Source organism: Canis lupus, chromosome 34 (genome assembly GCF_048164855.1).
Source record: "Canis lupus baileyi chromosome 34, mCanLup2.hap1, whole genome shotgun sequence".
NCBI lineage: Eukaryota > Metazoa > Chordata > Mammalia > Carnivora > Canidae > Canis > Canis lupus.
Window position 1 is genome coordinate 23122388 of NC_132871.1, and position 16636 is coordinate 23139023.

General features: G+C 40.2%; 2 protein-coding genes across 5 annotated transcripts in view; one reads left to right on the top strand and one right to left on the bottom strand.

The window, feature by feature from the left end:
* GCA (grancalcin) overlaps positions 1–5616 on the bottom strand; it is a 52687-nt gene extending 47071 nt beyond the window's left edge. For 2 of the 4 annotated variants that reach the window (XM_072811062.1, XM_072811060.1), the window contains exons 1-2: positions 5487–5616; positions 5158–5276 (exon numbers count right to left, since the gene is read on the bottom strand). The gene's annotated coding sequence lies outside the window, so the exon portion shown is untranslated. Of the gene's footprint in view, positions 1–4894; positions 5048–5157; positions 5441–5486 lie in introns of those variants that run through there. The other 2 variants (XM_072811061.1, XM_072811059.1) reach the window with 2 other exon arrangements.
* A 363-nt stretch (positions 5617–5979) lies between these two features.
* Positions 5980–16636, top strand: part of IFIH1 (interferon induced with helicase C domain 1) — a 57324-nt gene continuing 46667 nt past the window's right edge. Inside the window, exons 1-2 of the mRNA XM_072811057.1 lie at positions 5980–6508; positions 15922–16090. Of these exons, the coding sequence (XP_072667158.1) occupies positions 6053–6508; positions 15922–16090 (625 nt within the window). The 5' untranslated portion in view covers positions 5980–6052. The remainder of the gene's footprint in view (positions 6509–15921; positions 16091–16636) is intronic.

Sequence of the window (16636 nt, forward strand, 5' to 3'; positions counted from 1 at the left end):
CTTGGGTCATCTTTGTATGTTCATATTCAAATAAAATGATTTAAGCTCCTATGACAAACAATGCCTTACTATTACATATCACAATTGTTTAAGTTTTGAGCAGATATCACTTTATTTTAGGAGAAGAGGGCACAGCCCGGTCCCAGACAATGAGATATATGAGAAAGTTTGCTGGGAATTTTTTCTTCCTTCACTGTTGGGTGGAAGCAAATGGGAGAAACGCTATGCTCTTTAACTGAAGTTATAGGAAAAAATAATGTTTGTAGCTATTGTAGCTATTTTGCAACCATGAGAGAAAGACCAAGAAACTTACAGGACACATCCTAGAGTTCTGACATCAATGAATGCACCAACTGTTCTTGTTATGTGGGAAAAATCAATCCCTCTGGCTGGGCCACATTTACTCAGGCATTCTTTATCTTGCAGCTGAAAGCAAGCCTACTGATAGCCTTTCCATCCTGCAGAGCATTGTAAGTCCGGCACTATTCCTAAGGATTCCTAGAGGGTTCATGCTCTCACTGTCACCCTTGGATAGAATTCTCAATCCATGTTTCCTGTCTCACTTTCAACAGATAAGCTTTCTTTCTACGCAGCTCTGCTCCCCTACATGGAGCCATCAGCTCTCCTTTATTAACCAAAGCACCACAACACAAAGCTGTTACATGTGGTGGACTTTTATGAAAGATGTGGGACCAAGAAGGGTCAGTAAGCAAGTGTAACACAGGAACAAACTGATTATTCAATATTAGGCATTGCTGCCCAAATATCCTAGCCTTCCCTGCTGTAGGGAATCTCCCTATAGGCTCTTCGTCCCCTTGGCATGTCAACATGTTCTCCCTACAGAGGAGATCTCTTCCTTGGAAATCTCTTCCTCGGGGTTGAGACCATCTCAGTTCACTCTCTGTTGAAGGGATGTGGAATGTGTATATGCATGTGTGCAATAAAATACTGGTAGGAAATACATGTAAAATATTAAAAATGTCAATCTCTGGGTGATAGGATTGCAAGTAATTCTATATAATCTTCTTTGGTGTTGTGTGATTGCCTCCCTCCCCCCAATATCTATAATGAACATAAACTGTTTCTTAAATAGAACATTACTTTTAGTAAAACATTCAATTCAATAATTTATTTTATATCTTATTACATGTCTGGCAATAAGATATGAAATATATTCAGTTTCCATGTGTTAACGTAATATACTGACATTTGTTACAAAGCAATACTAGTAAAAAAAAAAATTCTGCTTCCAAGATCTAAATGCTTAATTGCCCTTTTTCCCCCAGAGTTAACTCTCTCTTCATTTATACATCTTCCTCTTCTATTCTTATTAATCCTGCTCTTCAAATTCATCACAAGCTCTAGCCCTTGGGTGGTTCTCTAGAGCTGTGGTCTCCAAGTACTTTGTTCCTGATTTTTTATCAGTAAAAATATTTGAACATGGACCCTAATGAAAGTATATGTACTTAGAAAATCTTTACATGTACAACTCTAATAATACATCATAAAACACAAAAATTAAATAGGAAGGCATCAGATAAAGATGAAATAAGATTGTTCAATGTAATGACATAATCCATTGCATTGATAATAAAAGGTATTTTGTAATTGATAATGCTTTATTGTTTTTTAAAATCTGAGTTTAACCCTATGTGATTTAGCAAATCAAAAAGGTTGATTCATCTTAATATTTGATTTCAGTAACTCATTCTACTTCAAAACTTTGTCAGTTATAATATGAGCAGGTGAAATAAAAATATTTAACTAATTGTTAAAGGATGAGTATTAAGTAATAAGAACAGCAACCACGCAATCAGAATGAACACAGGCTGAGATATCTAATCCCAAGTGTTCACCAGCTATCAACCATAATTTCAAGGAAAAAAAAACAACAATGGCACTCTAATACATTTGACTGTAGTTTGCTCTTAAACATTAATTTTATTTTATTTTATATTTTTTCCACCCGGGCTGCCCTTAAACATTAATTTTAAAATAAAGTAACAGAAGCATGGCTAATCTATGCCTTTGAAGTATAGGTGTTGTTTTAACGAACAACAAAAAGTCCTAGTGACTGTTCTTGAAAGGACTTAAGCTATAGAGGAAGCATTTGGAAAATAGATGTTTTGGAAATTTTTCACTTATTCCTGACGTTTTCCCCCCAACATTGTTTGTTATGTAGAAACACTTTTGCACATGCATGCTTAAAACCAGAATTTTATAACTGAATTGGTGGAAATAATTAAGAAATGAGTATTAGGATCTAATAAACTTTTAGCTAGAATTTCTTGTTCTGTTTTGGACTTAGGGTTTTGAAATATAGAGCTATGATAATACCCTTTCAATAAACTTTTCTTCTAAATCAGTCTATCCCCTTCTGTTTCCTGAAAAAAATGAACCTGTTTAAAAACTCAGCTACATGGCTAGTTCTTATGTAGGTTTATATACATAACTAATTTATCTCCACTATAAATTGTGCATTCTTTGAGAGGTAGCACCATCTCACACTCATAGCTTGTATAAGAATGCTGGCAGTCACTTCTTGGACACATAAAATGCCAGGGCTGGTGCAAAATGCTCTACATTCAATCCTTTGAACAAACTTATGGCCTGGAACTGGTATCATTCTCGTTTCACAAATGAGAAATTTTAGGTGATTTTCCTAAGACCACACAGAAAGAGGCAGTGCTGAGATGTGAGTCTGACACCCTGGCTCAGAGTCACCATGCATAATCAGAGCACTATACTGCTAGGCTAAGGGCATCTAGCTTTCAATGAAATAGAGTAGGGTCTTTATTGATACAAGTTGGTAATAAATGAAAGGACAGAAACATAATTTTAGAAGGATTTCCTCATTGAACTAGAATTATTGTAATTTAATTGAGAAAAAAGCATACTGCTGTTACACTGTAGTTCTAGTTTGTCAAAGAAGTGGCAGCTATGATTTTTCACTATTTCTCAACTACAGAAAATGCAGATGAAAAGTTGGGTAACAGCAGGAATTTGTTATGTCCTATCTTCTTGAATTACTGTTTAGGGAACAAAATGCCACAGGTAACTTTTAAAATTGATAGGGACTGAAATGTTTCTTTTGGGTTTAAAAAGAAAAGGCAGGTCTAGAGAAAAGGAAAAGACATATTGACAAGGTTTCCTATCCCAAAGGAGAAAGGAAACAGAAACTTACATTTAGAAAACCAAGAGGAGAATGAAAATGAAAGTTATCAGAGGAAACTTGACAGAGGAAAACATCTATTCAAACAAAAAGCAGAAAATAAACTAAGTCATAATTATAGATAAAGAAAATAGACACATTTTGAGAGACTGTGGCTTGGCTATTTCCACCCCTCAAATGCCTTTCTCCAGAAGGGGCCCTATCAAGATGATGGAAGATTCCTAAAAAAAGAGGTTCCTTTCTACTTTCCCTCTGGTGTTCTCACTCATTTTCAGTCTTCATCATTCAATCCTCATCTAGTGAAGTGACTCTTCCTTGAGAGTAAATATGAACTGTTATTGATAGATATTGTGGAATGTTAATGGTGAGAATTAGAGGAGGGTTTCTATATGGAAAATCAACTGGTGAAACTATAATGTGTATTATTATCTAGATCTTACAGAGATCAGGAACAAGCGAAGGGTGCCCACTTTCACCACTCGTACTCAACATATACTGGAGGTACTGGCCAGAACAATCAGGCAAGAAAAAAAAAAAGGTATCAGAATTGGGCAAAAAGAGGTAAAATTGTCTCTATTTGCAGATGACATGATTTTATACAGAGAAAATCCTAAGGACTCCACCAAAAACCTGTCAGATCTAGTCAACTAATTCAGTGAAGTTGTAGGATATGAAATGAATATGCAAAAATCAGTAGCATTTGTATACACTAACAACAAATTATCAGAAAAAGAAATAAAACTATCCTATTTACGACAGCACCAAAAGCAACAAAATACTTAGGAATGGATCTTATCATAGTCCTCATAGCATTTGTTCTCAACTGGCACATTGCCTAGTATTTGGTATCTGTCTTCCCACTCCCATTAGACTGTAAGCTCATAAAGCTTTGTTCAGTTTTATTAACTACACAAGAGTAGCACTGATCATATTACAGGTACTCAATAAATAGTTTTAAATTATTGCATGAATAAATCTGAACACTAAACATGTGAGCTTCTACTTTTGACCCTGGATCTCACAACCCATGAGATCATGACCCGAACTGAAGTCAAGAGGAAGACACTTAACCGACTGAGCACCCCGGGGACCCCTGATCTCTTTTTTTAGGTACAAGGTTATCTCCCCAAATTAAGTAAATACACAGTAGTGTTTTATGAAGGAACAGAAAAGAATGACCTAAAGCATGTCCATCTGCAAGGCCAAAGTTTTATTTCACTTGAGTAACTTTCATTATATGCTTGCATTAGATCAGCCGGTAAGGTCAAGGCATACAAAACTCCCATTGGTGGTGATCCACAAGGACCTACTGGGAGGACCTACTGTTTGTATTGTACCGGTCACTGTGTACATATGCCCTTTCTTCAAGGAGCTTACCATCCTATAGGGAAGTTTAAAAGGCTTAGCTACGGAGTGTAATTAGAGCATAAAATAAGACAACATGCTCTCAAGAGCTCAGCTGAATACTTCTTGTGTATGATAGAAACAAGGGCGCTGTATTTCTCTTATCCAAAGCACCACCAGGCTTCCCTGTCCTATCTAAACTTCATTGAACGTACTTTGCCAACAGATTACTTTTCCTACGTGTCTTTTTAACGGCTTAAGTGACCCCTCCATCCTCCACAGAGTTCTAGACCATGAGGTTCCCATCGTGAAGCATACACACTACCACCCACGGTCCCCCAGGGCTGCAAAATATGAGTAGCAACCTGAAGAACTCACTTTTATGTGGCTTCTGTTCTGAACCAAAACTGCCATTTTTCAGTGTGGGTGTCTTTTTTTCTTTTCCCTCATGACATAGACAAATGTTGATGTTTACTACAAGTTGGTACATTAGTTGCTAATTAAGTTCCTCACTGCTTCAGCCAAAACTTTCTGTATTGAATCCAAGAAAAGAATGGCAGCTATATCAAAAATAAGTCGTTGGGGATTTTGTTTTGTTTTATTAAAGGAAAGTTGCATATTAAAGAATATGGGGAACTTACAGGCTGGGAGATGGAAAACCTTCCTTCTTGGCTTCCCGTTAAGCTGAGTCGGTGGTTCAAGTCCCTCTGCGTCTGTCACCAGGCCCTGGGCGAAGCCACACGAACACTGCGCTTTGGGCCTCAGGCAATCAAACAAACCGCGACAGGTCATTGTTCCACTCGTGTTCTCAGGCCCAGATTCCCACGGGGAAGAGCAGGTTCCTTGTAGCGCAAAGGGGCTCTGGGTTCACGCACGTCTGGACCGACGCCTTAGCCTTATTCGCTCCCCCTGCACCCGACTTACCTGGGCGGGGGGGGGGGGGGGGGAAGGGGGGGGAGGGGGGACTCACCTGTCTGCCCCCGCTAAGGGAAGCCCCGTACCCCGCGCGGTCAAGCCCGCCCCGAGCCCCCCGGAGCCGGCAGCGGGGCGCGGGGACAGCGGGGCAGGGGTTGGGGCTCGGGCGGGCCTGCGGGGAGGGCCAGGTCCCCGCCCCCCGGACTGCCCTGCCGCGAGACCTGCGGACGCTCCCGCCCGCGGGCCCGTCTGGGGAAGGCCGAGGGCGCCGCGGAGAATCGAAACAGAAACCGGAGTCCGCCAAGTCCCGGGGCTGCCCTGCGGGGCGCGGCCTCCCCGCCCCCCGCCGCCCGCCGCCGCCGCCAGCAGCCGCGCAGTCGGAGCCCGGAGCCCGAGCCCGGAGCACGGAGCACGGAGCACGGAGCCCCCCGCCCGCAGCGCCCCCCGCAGCGCCCCCCGCGCAGGTGCGGCCGAGCCGGGCCCCCCGCCCCCCCCCCCCACCCCGCGCAGGTGCGGCCCAGCCGGGCCCCCCTCCCCCCCCCCCGCCCCCGGCCCCGGGGAGCAGCCGGGAGCCCGCCGTCGGGCAGCCCGCGAGAACCGTCCCCGCGGGGCCGAGCGAGGATGTGGAGCGGCCGCCCCTCCGCGGACCAGAGCTTCCGCCATCTCCTGTCGTGCTTCAGGGCGCGGGTGAAAACGTACATCCAGGTGGAGCCGGTCCTGGACTACCTGAACTTCCTGCCCGAGGAGGTGAAGGAGCAGATTCAGAGGAAGGCGGCCAACGCCGGGAACCTGCAGGCGGCCGAGCTGCTGCTGAGCACCCTGGAGAAGGGAGCCTGGCCCCCCGGCTGGACCCGCCAGGTCCTGGTGGCCCTTCAGAGCGCGGGCAGCGTCCTGGCCTCGCGCTACCTGAACCCCGAGCTCGCCGACCTGCCCTCGCCGTCCGCCGAGAACGCCCACGACCAGTGCCTGCAGCTGCTGAACCTCCTGCAGCCCACGCTGGTGGACAGGCTTCTGGTCAAAGACGTCTTGGACAAGTGCGTGGAGAAGAAGCTGCTGACCGATGAGGACAGAGACCGGGTAGGTGGCAGTTCGGGCGGAGGCAGGGGTTGCACCTGGGGGGCCCCTTCCCTGGCTCGCCCCACCCCGAGCGGCCCCTGACATCCCTGGGTGAGTCAGGTTCCCTCCCTTCTGGAGGGGACAGCGGTTAGGCACTTAAAAATATACTTTTGAGGGTGCAAGTACGAAAGAAAAGCTCTTTCTCTGATCCTTCCACTAAGATAAGCCGAAGAGGCGTCCGCTGCGACATAGTGCGGCCTGCTGACAGGTAGCATTTGTTGAGCACCTACTATAGACGCTTCGTATCGTTGGCAAAACCTGCTCCCGGGGTTCATGCTCCCAACGATCCATTAAGATTTTTAAGGTCGTTAACTTTGTTTTACAGATGAGGAAACTGAGGTGGGTCACATAACTTGCCCAGGTGTCCCAGGAAAGCAGTGGCGGACCTAGGGATTCGGATCCTGGTGGGGTGACATTTGACGTCTTACTTTGTATAGTTCCATACAACTGGTGTCCGCAAACCCTGACCCGCGGGCTGAGTAGGTCCAGAGTGTTACTGGGTTTTACAGGCCCATAAGCTAAGAGTGGGTTTCGATTTTTCAATTGTCAGTGCTCATAAAGAAAGTTTTATGGGAACAGAGCCGCGCTCATTCATTTACATACTCTAACTGCTTCAGCGCTTTCGGAGCAGTTAAGGAGACACCAGACAGCCACAAAGCTTACAGTATTTATTATCTGGACTTCACAGAAAACAACCTGCCAATCTCTGGCCTACATTATACATTATGCCATTTGATCTTGGTCCAAGTGGAGAAATTACATAACACATGCACACACACACACACACACACGCACACTTTCTTTTTCTTTAACCAAACTTACAAGATTCTCTGAGAATTAAAACTTGCAGATAATTCATTGAAAAAACATGCTCCCAATTGCAGTTTTCCATATTAGCAAAGGAGTAGTGGATTTTTTAGATGGTATTTTGACAGGGTAGATTTTACAGGGCACTTTACACTTAATGTAATGTTTCTTTTTTTAAAAAAAAGATTTATTTATTTATTCATGAGAGACATAGATGAGAGAGAGAGAGGCAGAGACATAAGCAGAGGGAGAAGCAGGCTCCTCACAGGGAGCCCGATGTGAGACTCGATCCTGGATCCCAGGATCATGACCTGAGCCAAAGGCAGACGCTCAACCACTGAGCCACCCAGGCATCCCTAATGTAAAGTTTCATTGTTCATTGTTTCTTAATGAACAAGGATGTACTATGAAGTATAGAAATGCTGACCTATTTGAACATGACTTGCTCCAAATTGTAAGTAAATAAAAATCTTATTTTGAAAGGCATGTAGGCATATAAACCCATGACTAAGTCAAAGGCTTTGTCTAACATGCTATGATTCTGACATTTTCTTTCTTCTTTCTTTCTTTCTTTCTTTCTTTCTTTCTTTCTTTCTTTCTTTCTTTTTCTTTCTTTCCATCCGTTGTTTGTTTCTTCATAACAAAGTTCTGGACATTGGTTGGCCTCACATTAGCCTGTGATGTAACTTGGTCTTTAATGACTAAAGTTAATACTCCTTTGTAGACTTGACAGCCATGGGCCTGTCCAAAGACCCAAGCATGCATCTAATTTTGATGGCTGGTTTTCCCAACAAGTAAATTACTTTGCACTGTTGTCTGTAACGTTTATGTAGTTTTGTGTATTGAGAACCAGCTAGAACGCATTATAGTAGTCCAGCTGGATATGACAAATGTGTACATCACTGTGGCAGAAACTTAATTTGGAAGACAGTATGCAGCCTTCAAGCCAGCTGGAGATGGAAGATGGCATTTCCAGCCACAGTAGCTGTTAGGAAGTCCAGAAGCAACAGAGTCCAGTAACACCACAAAGCTGTTTATGTTTGGTGGGTATGATGTCCCGATTGCCAGCGAAACAGCACTTCTCCTTATTTACTCTAAATACTTCTGCCTATCAGCATCACTTTTGTCTTGCCTGGATTGAATCTCTGCCAGCTAGATTTTATCCAAGTTCTTGATTCTGGCAAGCTTGGAGGCAGCTAGCAGTAATGCAAGGGATTTGACACAAAGAAGATGTAGAGTAAAGGGACATTTATGTACTGGGTATCAGTTAAAGCCAAAGCAACCCAAACTCTCCCTCAGATTTATATTTCAAAAGAGGCTCTGAAAGATGGAGGAGCTATGCATTTGAAGCTTTCTGAGGAGGAATAGTGTCTCCGTGAGACTCTAGAATCCTGTCTACACATCGTTTTGCATGTGTCAACAAAGCTCTCAAAGACAATGGCAAAATAAGCTATTGGAGACAGTGGGAAGGAAGTACTAGGTTTAGAAGAATCTATATTGATACAAGAGTCATTGATAAATATTTATCTCAAAATAGCAAAGAGTACTCTGGGGAAAAACATGAGAATTTGGAATGGGAAAACCTGGGTTTGAGAACCATGTTTCTTACTCTATGTGTTACTTTGGGTCAATTTATGTAAATTCCTTGATCCTAAATTTACCCATGAAAATGGACATAATGTCTCCTCTCATTCATGGTACGTTAATGAATACAAATGAGAAATCATGTCTATGAAAAAGCTTCACAATAAATAATAATAATAGTTGTTTTGATGTGATGACGATGATGAATTTTATCATTATTCATTTGGTTACATTTTCTTGTGAATTTAAAGTTTCAGAGATTTAGGTAAATCAACCACATTGAGTATGCTTAATGCCCCTGGATTAAACTGTGATTTCAAGGAAAAACTATGTCTCCCATCTTTAGAAACCCAGCCAGGACTAGGTATAGAACTGGTTATTAATGAGTAATAACTGATCGATTGAATTTATTTACAAAAAGTTGTCTGGGATAAGGGATGAGAACAAATCATGTCATGAATTACCTTCCCAGGCATTTGAAAATGAATGGATGATGGACATAAGATCTTCAGACTTGCTTTTCTGACAGCCTAAAGTAATATTTGACTAAGAAGTCAAGACTTCTAAAAAATATTTTAATTATTTTCCTGTTTTCTGGTAGACATTTTCTACTTGTTCTGTCATTTTAGTTTATGGGTCTCATGTCCATCTCTGGAACCCTCATACATCAGAGACTCCAGAAATGACCCTAGATTTAGTTTTGTGTCCAGTAAGTACCCAAAATTTATTTAAGGGATTGGTTATTTATTCATTTGGTTTAAATTTATGGAGTGACATCTTGTGGCAGACGCCATGCCAGTGGTGAAAAGACTGGATAATAAATGCCAATACTGTCTGTGGTTTCATGGAGCTTAGTTGTAGCATTGATCAGTATTCTTTATTCCAATAAATAAAGTCTAGCGTATGCAAGGTACTGTTGTAAATACTGGAGAGTCAACAATAAATATAAGAATCGATTTATAGGGGATTCCTGGGTGGCTCAGTGGTTTGGCGTCTGCGTTTGGCCCAGGGTGTGATTGTGGAGTCCCGGGATCGAGTCCCACGTTGGGCTTCTGCATGGAGCCTGTTTCTCCCTCTGCCTGTGTCTCTGCCTCTCTCTCTCTCTCTCTCTCTCTCTCTTTGTGTGTGTGTGTGTGTCTCATGAATAAGTAAATAAAATTAAAAAAAAAAAAGAATCACTTTATAGATCACTATAATGTAATGTTCCCTAATAGAAAGGGGCTGCTCCTGTACTGACCTGCTTTAATTTTAGGATGCTTAGTGACCTCTCGGCACCTCCATTGACTTAGATAGCCATGAACTCTGGAAAAGAGGAGACCATATAAACATTTCCATAGTGTCTTATTATCAGTGTGAACAGCTGAAGAAAGGTGCGTATTTCTGTCCTGGCCAGTTCAAAGCATTAAACATGCAGAGTCCAGGAAGACTCCATATACCTTTCATTTATGTAGGAGAACCAGAAGTACTATGCTCAGTCCAGCTAGAAACCAAGTCCATTTGTCCTTACATGAAGTTGAGAACCTGAGTCAGTCTCCCCCAGCTCATTGTATTGCCAGGTAAATTGGTATATGTGAGAATTTTATTAGCAAGAAAAAATACTAGCAAGAAATTAGCTATGTCAATGTAATGATGATACATATTCATTTATTTTTTTTTTATAAATTTATTTTTATTGGTGTTCAATTTGCCAACATATAGAATAACACCCAGTGCTCATCCCATCAAGTGCCCACCTCAGTGCCCGTCACCCAGTCACCCCTACCTCCCGCCCACCTCCGCTTCCACCACCCCTGGTTCGTTTCCCAGAATTAGGAGTCTTTCATGTTCTGTCTCCCTTTCTGATATTTCCCACTCATTTTTTCTCCTTTCCCCTTTATTCCCTTTCACTATTTTTTATATTCCCCAAATGAATGAGACCATATAATGTTTGTCCTTCTCTGATTGACTTATTTCACTCAGCATAGTACCCTCCAGTTCCATCCATGCCGAAGCAAATGGTGGGTATTTGTCGTTTCTAATAGCTGAGTAATATTCCATTGTATACATAGACCACATCTTCTTTATCCATTCATCATAGTACTAGAAGTCCTAGCCTCAGCAATCAGACAACAAAAAGAAATAAAAGGCATTCAAATTGGCAAAGAAGAAGTCAAACTCTCCCTCTTCGCCAATGACATGATACTCTACATAGAAAACCCAAAAGACTCCACCCCAAGATTGCTAGAACTCATACAGCAATTTGGCAGTGGGGCAGGATACACAATCAAAGCCCGGAGGTCAGTAGCATTTCTATACACTAACAAGGAGACTGAAGAAAGAGAAATTAAGGAGTCAGTCCCATTTACAATTGCACCCAAAAGCATAAGATACCTAGGAATAAACCTAACCAAAGAGGTAAAAGATCTATACCCTAAAAACTATAGAACACTTCTGAAAGAAATTGAGGAAGACACAAAGAGATGGAAAAATATTCCATGCTCATGGATTGGCAGAATTAATATTGTGAAAATGTCAGTGTTACCCAGGACAATTTACACGTTTAATGCAGTCCCTATCAAAATACCATGGACTTTCTTCAGAGAGTTGGAACAAATTATTTTAAGATTTGTGTGGAATCAGAAAAGACCCCGAATAGCCAGGGGAATTTTAAAAAAGAAAACCATAGCTGAGGACATCACAATGCCAGATTTCAGGTTGTACTACAAAGCTGTGGTCATCAAGACCGTGTGGTACCGGCACAAAAACAGACACATAGATCAAGGGAACAGAATAGAGAACCCAGAAGTGGACCCTCAACTTTATGGTCAACTAATATTCGACAAAGGAGGAAAGACTATCCACTGGAAAAAAAGACAGTCTTTTCAATAAATGGTGCTGGGAAAATTGGACATCCGCAGAAGAATGAAACTAGACCACTCTCTTTCACCATACACAAAGATGAACTCAAAATGGATGAAAGATCTTAATGTGAGACAAGATTCCATCAAAATCCTAGAGGAGAACACAGGCAACACCCTTTTTGAACTTGGCCACAGTTGCTTCTTGCAAGATTCATCCATGAAGGCAAAAGAAACAAAAGCAAAAATGAACTATTGGTACTTCATCAAGATAAGAAGCTTTTGTACAGCAAAAGATACCATCAACAAAACTCAAAGACAACCTACAGAATGGGAGAAGATATTTGCAAGTGACGTATCAGATAAAGGGCTAGTTTCCAAGATGTATAAAGAATTTATTAAACTCAACACCAAAGAAACAAACAATCCAATCATGAAATGGGCAAAAGACATGAACAGAAATCTCACAGAGGAAGACATAGACATGGCCAACAAGCACATGAAGAAATGCTCCGCATCACTTGCCATCAGGGAAATACAAATCAAAACCACAATGAGATACCACCTCACACCAGTGAGAATGGGGAAAATTAACAAGGCAGGAAACCACAAATGTTGGAGAGGATGCGGAGAAAGGGGAACCCTCCTGCACTGTTGGTGGGAATGTGAACTGGTGCAGCCACTCTGGAAAACTGTGTGGAGTTAAAAATAGATCTGCCCTATGACCCAGCAATTGCACTGCTGGGGATTTTTCCCAAAGATACAGATGCAGTGAAACGCCAGGACACCTGCATCCCGATGTTTCTAGCAGCAATGTCCACAATAGCCAAACTGTGGAAGGGGCCTCGGTGTCCATCAAAAGATGATACATATTCATTTAGAAACACATTAACTTTTCATGGGGAACTAGGTTTTAGAAATTCTTTGTTTTTAACATGAGTTTTGCTTCCTGGTTTACTGGTATGAAAGCTGAGCTCTGCTGTGTTAAAAAAAAAATCACCATTATATTTAAATAATTATATAAGGCTTTTATGAAGGAGAGAAAACATTTTTATCAAACAATTTTGGTGGCAACCAAAATTTAATGGAAAGTTCAGTGTTTTCCGTACTGATTTCTATTGGAAAGAAAACTTATAAATCAAAGTATTTAGAATGTGAAAGCATCTAATTATATTACCCACAAATTCATATTTATTTTGTATTACATAAATTAACAGTGTATCTTAGATACTTTAAACTGCACATTCAGAGAAATAGTTCAGTAGGAGAGGAACATGAATGAGAATATCATTAGGTGTTCTGTTGGAAGTCTCAAGCCTGAATAGTCTCAAGAATTTCCATAATCAAGTTTGACATTGGAATCTAATGTCTTCAGTAGGTTTTAGGACAACAGATTAAGTAAAAAACAAAAACAAACAAACAAGCTCAGAAGACTTATTTAAAAGTCAGAATCTTGATGAAGCTGCTAAAATTGCACAAGTGTTATATATAGTTCCACTGTTCAAATAATAAAAATACTCATAGGAAATAATCATACAATGATCCTCAAATGCCTGAACTCAATAAGGACATAGCAAACTTGGCTAATGTAATTCTGCAGTGAAAATCAACCTAACTGACTGATAGTAGAAGAAAATGTTGTGCCCATAATATAATTAGGTTTTTAGTGAGAATATTCATTACAGTGCTTACTCTTTTTAGAGAAATGCTTTTTGTTTTTTTTTGTTTTTTTTTTTTAATTTTTATTTATTTATGATAGTCACAGAGAGAGAGAGAGGCAGAGACATAGGCAGAGGGAGAAGCAGGCTCCATGCACCGGGAGCCTGATGTGGGATTCGATCCTGGGTCTCCAGGATCGCACCCTGGGCCAAAGGCAGGCGCCAAACCACTGCGCCACCCAGGGATCCCAGAGAAATGCTTTTTGATTACTTCTGTCAGGTGGATTTAAAGGTGATTAAAGAGTGAGGTGATTAAAACTAGAAATGGTTGAATTTGAAAAAGGTACTCAAACCAGTCTTACTTAACATCTGTAGCAACTATGATTTAAGTTAGCAGATAATAATAAAGTTACAAACACCAGAGAGGACAAAAAGTTTCCATTAGGAGATTAGTAAAGTTGGACAAAAGGTAGGAATGAGCAAGAATCTGCTAGAAAATGCTTTCAGGGAGATGGACTGAAGTCACCTAAATTTTATTAAGTCTGATTGTCATCCTACCTACTTCTTGCTAGAAAATGTGCTTAAAATTGGAGACAATTAGTAGTTCTAATTATAGCTCAAGAAGGCAGTGTTTGGCCTCTGAAGTCAATTGACTGGGATGAAATTTTGCGTCTGCCATTTACTAGCTTTGTGGCATCAGGGAAGTAACTGGAATGCTCTGGGCCTTGGATTTCTGATCTGCAAAGTGGGTTGATACTGGTTCCTTCTTCAGGGTTTCTGGGTTAATATATGAAAAGCCTTTCTAATAACATTATTAAGTATTATCTAAGACAAACATACCTACTGGGTAGAAATCATGCTGCGTACTTCTATACTAAGTGATGCTCACTGGTGAAGTGTTTACACAGGTAGATCCTATCTTTGGTTATCCATAATAATAACTAACACTAAATTTGTGTTGGACGCTGTTCCAAAAAGGCAAACACGTACCTGACACTAAAAAGTTATAGGATATTATAGGACTAAAAAATACACAAATTTAATAAGAAACAATTAATCTAGCTAGTCAACCCAGATTATAGATGTAGAAGGTGGACAGATGTTCAGAAGGACCTTCGAGAGTAGGTAAGTCATTATTTTTCATCTTAGCTGCTGATTAGAATCATGAAATCCTTAAACAATATTCTGGCTTCCCAACACAGACAAAATAAGTCAGAATCTTTGGGAGTAGATCCCAGACATGAGTGTTTTTAAAGCTCCCCAGGTTTAAAAAAAAAAGGGTAGGGGGACACCTGGGTGGCTCAGAGGTTGAGCATCTGCCTTCGGCTCAGGTCATGGTCCCGGGGGCCTGGGATCGAGTCCTATATCAGGCTCCTACAAGGAGCCTGCTTCTCCCTCTGTGTATGTCTCTGCCTCTCTCTCTGGGTCTCTCATGAATAAATAAATAAAATCTTTAAAAAAATAAAGCTCCCTGATGTGTCTAATATGCAAGTAAGATTGAAAAGCCCCAATTTTTCTTTTCAGTTGCCTCATTTTGCACATGCAGAAGCTGAGGCCCAGAGAGATACAGTGCTTTCCCAAAGGCACAGCAGGCTGATGATGCCCTGTCTAATTTCTTTCTGGTCTAAATGTGGCTTGTATTAATCTTTTCTCCAACTGTTTGGTGCTGTATTAAGAACTGGGCAGTGCACCGTGATAATGATCACACAAATGATCCACACTTAAAAAGATTTGCTAGTTTAAGCTAAAAGATAACTAAAAGGAAGACTAAAAGTTGTAATGAATGCACATAGAAATAATTTTGCCCCATACTTTAAGAAATATATGTAGAAATAAATTTGTCTTATAATATTAAATAAACAGAAATTTAAGAAAATATTATAGTCATTAATACCTATTACAAATACCAAGTAAGCAAGAATATAAATCTTCCTTCTTTTTTTTTTTTTTTTTTTTGTATTTTTTTTATTGGAGTTCGATTTGCCAACATATGAGAGGTGGGCAAGAATATAATCTTATAAATCTTATAATAGTAATTACTTCATAGTGATAGTCAAGAAAGAGAAGTCAGGTAAGAAATATTTGGCTTCCTATTTATAGATTCCATTGGTTAAAAAGAAATAGCAAGTGCTAGATACACAAAGAGATTGATGCAAATAGACATAACAGAACTAGAAATTAAAGACACTTTCTCTTGCACCCTTATTCAGAATGACCAAAGTAGAGCATTTATTTCCTAAGTGTCACTTTTTAATATCTTGGTGGCTTTAAAAAACTGTGCATTTTTAAAAGGGGGCTTGGCCCACAGGGTTGCTTTCCCCTACAATCCAGAATTGCTACAAGTGACATTGTTCTTTTCTTTAGTGGTTGAATATAAGCCTTGACTAATCTTACCCTTGATTGCTGATTTTTTTTAAAGGCTAGTTCCTGCTTAAAACTGTTCAGAAGATGTGTGATCTTTTTTAATTCTGCCTTTCTCTTAAAACAGATCTCTGCTGCTGAAAACAATGGAAATCAATCAGGTGTAAGAGAGCTTCTGAAAAGGATCGTGCAGAAAGAAAACTGGTTTTCTTTATTTCTGACTGTTCTGAATCAAACGGAGAACTATGCCCTTGTCCAAGAGCTAACAGGCACAACTTGCTTTGAAAGCAAAGAAGGTATATCTAATTCTACTAAAAAAGAGTTTGTTCATTTTGCCTAGTGATTGAAATGAAGTGAATTGTGTGTAGACACAATGCCAAACACTAAGATATTTAGAACCAAAATTTCAAAATTGGAAGCGATTAGGGATATCATGTGTGTTTTTTACCCCTTCCCAAATGAGGAAACTATCGCTTAGGAAAAGATGAACTTAAAAAAAAAAAAAAAAAAAAAAAAAAAAAAAAAAAAAAAAAAGATGAACTTACCAAAAAATCACAAAACCCAGAAAACTGGGCTAGAATATTGGCGGCTGACCCCTTTAGTTTAACATTCTTTCCGCTGCCCATCTTATATTGAAAACAAGATGATTACCTAAAATTTTTATCAAAATAATTTATACATTGGCTATATAGCCAATAAGTTAGAAGAAAATATTTTAGTGGTTATTACAGCTGTGCTGCTAGTCATCTATATCAATTTTTAAGGAATTTTTTAAATGTTTGAAAGAGGATCTGTAATTATCAACATATCTCAATATTACTTCCTGTGAAGTTTTTTTTTTT